The 6727-nt window shown below is 43.8% G+C and overlaps 1 protein-coding gene across 1 annotated transcript; it reads left to right on the top strand.

Moving 5' to 3' along the window:
- Window positions 1–63: 63 nt before the first annotated feature.
- LOC143220471 (membrane metallo-endopeptidase-like 1) lies at window positions 64–5092 on the top strand (the record flags this gene model as incomplete). The annotated part of the gene is made up of 20 exons (XM_076446108.1): window positions 64–140; window positions 200–319; window positions 613–702; window positions 1418–1509; window positions 1578–1739; window positions 1796–1879; window positions 2057–2262; window positions 2321–2551; window positions 2623–2715; window positions 2782–2923; window positions 2984–3095; window positions 3409–3499; window positions 3598–3774; window positions 3839–3939; window positions 4027–4085; window positions 4163–4214; window positions 4287–4354; window positions 4415–4554; window positions 4635–4802; window positions 4910–5092. Coding segments are annotated over 20 exons (2448 nt in total), but the record flags the coding sequence as incomplete, so codon positions are not given.
- Between the last annotated feature and the right edge of the window lie 1635 nt (window positions 5093–6727).

Below are 6727 nucleotides of genomic sequence, written 5' to 3'. Positions count from 1 at the left end.
CGCCTTACCACGTACCGAGTGCGTGCTCTGTCTACTAGCGAATTAATCGCCGTTTATCGTCAGCGTTCGAAGGTAATCCTCGGCGCGGGGCAGGAGAAAGCTGGTGGTAAAAATAAGAAAACGAAAGACGAAATGAAAATGTATACTAAGCGACTAAATTAGCTTAAGGTTGCGCGGTTCTCCGACGATGCGATATCAGGTTGGAGGAAAGAGACGAGGGTGCCGGAGTGTGGCGTAAACACCGGACGTCACGCGTATCGAAACGAAAGACGAAAGCACACGAGAGACCGAAAAATCAGAACGTTTACAACGATGCTTCGTATGTATATTATTTCTTTGCAATCACTGATGTAAATAAATGCAACAGTTTCAAAGCAGTCGGCTGAATCGCTCGGCTGACGTCAACTTGATATTCTGTGCTTTGCTTCCCATCGACTCGCCGCCTTCTCTTTCCTTTTCTCTCTCTCTCTCTCTCTCTCTCTCTCTTTTTTAGCGTCCATCAACCGGTCGTTGCTTGGCGGAAAAGCGGAAAAAATCTCGCTCCACCGTTATCGTGTCCTTGCCCATCGGTGCGCGAACTTTCGTTGATTTAACGAACGAACTGTTTGACAGCTGCCACGACGAGTTCTGCGACCAACGTACCCCGTTCAACGATAATTATCCGCGGCGACGTCATCGGGATAACGGAACCAATGTTGCCTCGTAATTGGACAATGCGTCTTTATTATTTTCCACGAGAATTGAACGTTATCGTGCAAAACGGCCTCGCGGAGGATCGCGGCCGCTGCATTCGCAGAAATGTCCGGGTCACCGGTCAGGAAACACAGATACTGTTAGTCCTAATCAGCAATTCGCGATAACGACAATCGAAGCTACGATTAAAAGCTGTCAGGGAAACTAAATATCACTCGGATGACTTTCCGCGCGAGAATAGCGGGTAGCAGTGCTAGTGGCAGACAGTGTAGCGAATAGATTGACAGATAGAACTCGAAATGCAATAGGTTTCGCCTGCGATGATTTAACTACGCGATCGCATCGCGCGAAAACAGTTTTCGGAATTCGTTTATAATGAACGCGAGCAACGTGCTCGAAATGTCCATGGCAAAATCATTCGGACGAGCGATTAACAGCGATATCGTGTAACGCCTCCATGATATAAAATTATTATCGGTTATTTGGCTCCGAAATGCCCACTTGAAATTCAGATTCGGTAATTAGTATCGCTGCGAGCATTAACGACAGAGTACCGCGGACAATGTTGCCTCGAATTATTCTGTACGTGTAATTTCGTTTCTCCTCTATTCTTCTTTCCGTATCGAGCGCGTTTTCTTCCCGCTACGCGTGTTCCCTTTGTTCGTCGCTCGAATAATACTCACTTGGACTAATGCCCACGAAATTATTCTCGATTGTTGCGCAGATTTTGTTCGGTGATTCTCGCGGAGACCGGAGCGGTCGGGATTCGAAACGACCAACGTTCCGTCTGCTTGACAGAGGAATGCGAGGAATTCGGTAAAGTTTCGTTGAAAATTTCGCGGGAATAGAAAAGAAACTTTTTCTTTTACGATCCTATGAAACAGCTAGGGTGATACTAACGAACATGAACGCTTCTGTGGATCCGTGCATGGACTTCTATGAATATGCATGCGGCAATTGGCCGAGAACAGATTCACTTGCAGCTGCAGGGAATTCCGGGCGAATGCGAGCGGCCTCTGATAGCGAGAACAAACGGAAAGTCGAGGGTAAGTTTCAGCCGTTCCGCCAACTTTTCTCTGAACTAACGAAAACGATATTGCAGAGATGTTAAAGTTGGAACTGCGAGGCGATGAAATTCCTCCGGTGAAGATAGCCAAGCGCTGGTACAAAGTCTGCATGGACAAAGGTAGTTAGTCAAAGTATTAATAAAATGGAAGAAACGAGGAAATTCACGGTAGGGAATGCCGAGGTTTGAGCAAAAATTCCGGGAAACCGCGGCTCGAAGACAGAAAAGCCCGAGGATTCTGCTATCGGGCAGAAAGTAGGGAGTTTCATCGTCTCGATCGTTTCCATCTGTTTGCAGAAGACATGAACGAACGTGGCATGAGACCATTAGTCTCGATGTTGAACGAAATCGGCGGATGGCCGATAACAATGCAGCGAAACGCGTGGAACGGGCGGAAATGGCAGAATATCGACGATTATTACGCTCATTTAAGTGGATCCAATTTGTTGCACGATGTTCGAGTCACGACATACGGTCATAATTCGAAAGAGCTGACCGCGGTGGTGAGTAATCGATTCTCCGACGCGTCACGATTTTCCAAATTCTATTTCGCCCTTTCAGCTCGACGTTCCTGACATGCCGCCGTACTCCTGGCTGCTGGCGACATTTTTCCACGAGGAAAACAGCGGGACAGACGACCGCGAAAACCACTTGCAGGACATCCAAAAATATCGAAATTTCATTTCGAAAATTGCCTCGAGGATCGCCGAGAGCGGCGGTTCGAACGCGACTTGGGATCAGGTGGAAGAAGACATCTCGGATATACTTACTTTTCAGTGGAAATTGTCGAAGGTTTGATAAATTTTCAGAGAGTACACCCTTCTCACGAATCCCGCGTGTCTGTCTAGGATTGTCATTCGCAGATAACGAGTCTAGCTGATGATTACGTCAACACGACCATAAAAGACTTCCAAACTTGGTACGATAATCTGCGACCGCTTACGGAAAGATCCGCTGTGAGAGAAATTCTCTTTTCATCGATTTCGAATGCGCGTGTCTTTGAATAACGAAAGGGTTTGCAGATAAATTGGACGGACAAGATAATCGGTGTGTTTAAAGAGGCAGGCATCGATATTCCGAAAGACACGACCTTGAAACTCGCCTCCCCTGGGTATATCCGGAAATTAATTCCCCTACTCGACGGAAGTTCGAGCAGAACAATAGGTAAGAAGGATGATGTTCGCTCTAGATACTTGTTTTACACTATGGATAATCGTGGCGCAGCGAATTACCTTCATTGGAGCTTCGTCTCGTCGATGATCACGAGGACCACCGACGAAATGAGGCAGTTGCACGAGAAAATGGTGGACTCGGACACAGAGGTGCCAGAGGACAGGTTCGTATTTTTAACGAATTTCAATGGCAAACATCTTGCCACGTTCGGTTTGGAACGAGTTTGAGATCGTTGGAGGTGAAAATTATAAGCTAACACGAACGACGTGGCATCCGAAGAGCGCTAAACACTCGACTGGCATCTATGGTCGAATTTCACGTAGATTTGGAAGAAAGGAAGGTGGAGATAGGGTTGAATTTGGACGATGGCGTGCACGAATGTTGCAGCACGTGGCGGCGATTTAATTTCGATTAGTTCGAATTACCTGGCCGCCGGTGGCGCGATTATTTCCCGATTATTTCCCGATTATTCGTAGATCGGACTTGTGCATCGCAGAGGCCAAGATACAGGACGTGATCGCGTACGAATACTCGAAGAGATATTTCTCGAAGGACGCTGTGAACAAGGTAAAATTTTCGTACAGTTCGTAGGAAAGAGTGAAACGTGTTAGAATTTCGTATGGGTCAATGGAACGAATGAAAAATTTTCATTTTCGGTGTACCAGACGTTGGACGCGTTGGACGATATGAGAAAGGAAGCGGAGGTCGATATCGGGGAATCGAATTGGGCGAACGAGACGATAAAAGACCTGGCTTTGAGACGAATTAGACTGATAAAGAAAAATATCGGTTATCCGGATTGGTACAACAACGCGACAATTATGGAGAATTATTTTGGAGAGGTACGTTTGGTTCTTTGATTACAGGAGAGTTGAAGATGAAATGCAATTTAATTTTTATTCGCAGGTGACAATGGGGTCGAGGTACTTTGAAAATGCTTTGAAATTTTTAAAGTATTATAAATTAAAGGAATTGAGGCTTTTGAAGCACGACGACGTAGCGAAATCGTAAATAGTTGCATTACGATTAATCACGATTGTAATTACATCGCGATTGAACGTTCGTTTTTATTTTTTTATTTTTGTTATATTTAGATGGCTAATTAATCCTTTGACCGTGAACGCGTTTTATTTGACCGAATCGAATTCGATTAGTAAGTTGCCTCGATTTTCACGATTCGAGTATTTGCGACATACTTACGAAGTTTCTTCTTTTTGTATAATTATTTAGTTGTACCACTGGCCAATTTACAGAAGCCATTCTTCAGCAAAAATCAACCAAAGTGCGTATCGAAATTCCTGAGTAAATTTCTATTCGAAAATTGGATGTTTAATCGCGATCATTTTTCTTCCAGCACGGTCAACTATGCATTGACTGGACAACTTCTGGCTCATGAAATGTATCATCCATTTGACGAGCTAAGTGAGTAATGATTTTTCGAGATGCGTGTCTTGTATCTTGCTAACTTGAAAATATTTTCAGGACACCTTCACGACGAACACGGCAAAACGGTAACCTGGTCAGAAGCGATGACAAAAGGATACTATGAAAGTGCGCGATGTTTCATCGATCAGTATGATAATTACACTTTGAACAGAACACCATCTGGTCCAAAAATCATGGTAACGATTCGTTTTATCTTCGACGAATTTTCGTTGCAAGATATACGCTTTATGAAATATACACGCAAATTAATTCGCAGAATTATGGCAATCTTACTTTTGACGAGAATATGCCAGACACCATGGGATTAAAAACCGCGTTTAAAGCGTACAAACGAAGGGAGAGGATAAATGGGAGACCGGAATCAGCGTTACCTGGACTAGAAATGTTCGACAATGATCAAATTTTCTTTCTGTCGTCTGCCAATGTATGCATTTCATTAGAAATAAAATCTTCTTACGAAGTCGGCTCCCTATGATTCTAATATTCGGTTCGGTTGTGTTTTCATTTTATTTCTTCTTTTCTGTTTTCAAGTTATGGTGTGCAAACGAAAATTTCGAGTCTTCAGTGACAAAAGCCAAATTAGACGCGCACAGCATTGCACGATTGAGATCTATCGGCGCCCTTTCGAACAATCAGGATTTCGCGTACACATTTTCCTGTCCTTTGGGCAGCCCGATGAATCCTCAGAAAAAGTGCAACATTTGGAAAATGTAACAGGTACATGTCGATTAATCGTTTCAATAAAGTAATTCAGATGTAATAAAACAGACCAACAAAGAAGTGCAAATTCAGCAAAATTTTGTCTTTGGAAATTTTATTTCAATCTCGTATCCCATTTACCACGATATTTAGTACTAATTGATAAATTTCCTTCGCTATTTATCAATCGCTCATTGAATACGAACGTTTTGTAGCGTTAACAAATTTGCCACTCGATGATACTAATAGCACTGTTCAACCAAAATTGTAATCTGCAATACCCATTGGTAGGATCACTTATCGATATTACAGAAAATTTATCGCACAGTGTAATTCTATTTAAAAAGTAATAAAGAATACGCAATTTTCTGAGCAAATAGTTTATTTCGCATCTATATAAATGCTCGTAAGCAACCGTCAGTTTTACACGCAATAATTATTTTCTTCGACTAACACGGAAGAAAATCTTTTCACACCTGCTTCGAGTTTACCACGGTCCCTAACCTAGCCGTGTATCTTCTGTGTTATCGATTCGGAACTTACATCTAGTTACCATCAGTCAGTAAATGCTAGTTTTACCTATCAACGACACGAACGTTTTACCTTGCTTCGAAAAGAGGGGAAAAAATACGAATATCGTTTCGAACGTCGGTCAAAAATTTTTTAACGAAGAATATATGTTTCAGGTTTGGATACAAGGTCAATGAAAGATGACGCGGCTGGAAGGGCTGATTTGCAAGTCAACATCCGAGAGATCCGGAATGATACCGAAGCTTCCGGTTTCCTCGACGCCCGGTTTCCTAAAGAACAGCTCCCTCAACAACGTACCCTCGCAGGATGGTTTCTCCAGGTCGTACTTGCTCTTGATACGTAGATTCTGCTGTCGACACGAGATGGAGTCCTTGTCCAATTCCTCTTGGACGCTCCTATTAAAATGCAATTTACAATGAAAAGCCAAAACAACCCCGAGAAACGAAGCAGGTCAGAGACTCGTTTTATTTGCAGCAAACAAACTCGCAATTTGTCGCATAAAGTCGCCGTATAGCTTTATTTTCCCTTACTATAACCCCGTAAATGAATTTCCCTCGCAGGAATCTCCCTCGCAATACCCTCTTTCTTTAAACGGAGGAATTCAACTCTGCCTCCCTCCAGCCCGTTTACCCCGAAGTATTAAATCCGGTCTGCTACGACCTTTAATCGGTTAATAAACTGTTCTTACTCCGTTGTCTCGGACTCGTCGGTTTGACAAGCTTGATGAGCCCGTCTCGCGACGTCTTTATTACGTTCCAATCTTTCTGCAGCCAGCAAATCCTTCGTCCTTTGAAATTTGCCCTGAAGGGCGTCGCTTTCCGACTGCTTCTCCACGAGGGCGTTCTGCAATCGGCATTTCTCCCTCACCAAGTCTTTCACCGTCTCCGTCAGCTCGAAGAATTGTTTCTCCTGAGCGGCGACCTGTCGCGTCAACAACTCCAGCACATGTGAAATCCGAGTCTTCAAGTCCTTCGCCTCGATCCGCGTTTGGTCCAGCTAAGGGCGAAACGCGATATGACTTCCGGCTAACTTTTTCCATTGAATTTTAACGCCGGTTCCTGTCTAAGCATCGAATTTAAAGAGCGTGGGGCAAGTTTCTGCCCAAGGCGTCAACGATCT

Source organism: Lasioglossum baleicum, unplaced genomic scaffold, assembly GCF_051020765.1.
Source record: "Lasioglossum baleicum unplaced genomic scaffold, iyLasBale1 scaffold1028, whole genome shotgun sequence".
NCBI lineage: Eukaryota > Metazoa > Arthropoda > Insecta > Hymenoptera > Halictidae > Lasioglossum > Lasioglossum baleicum.
This window is presented reverse-complemented; position numbering and strand designations above follow the sequence as displayed.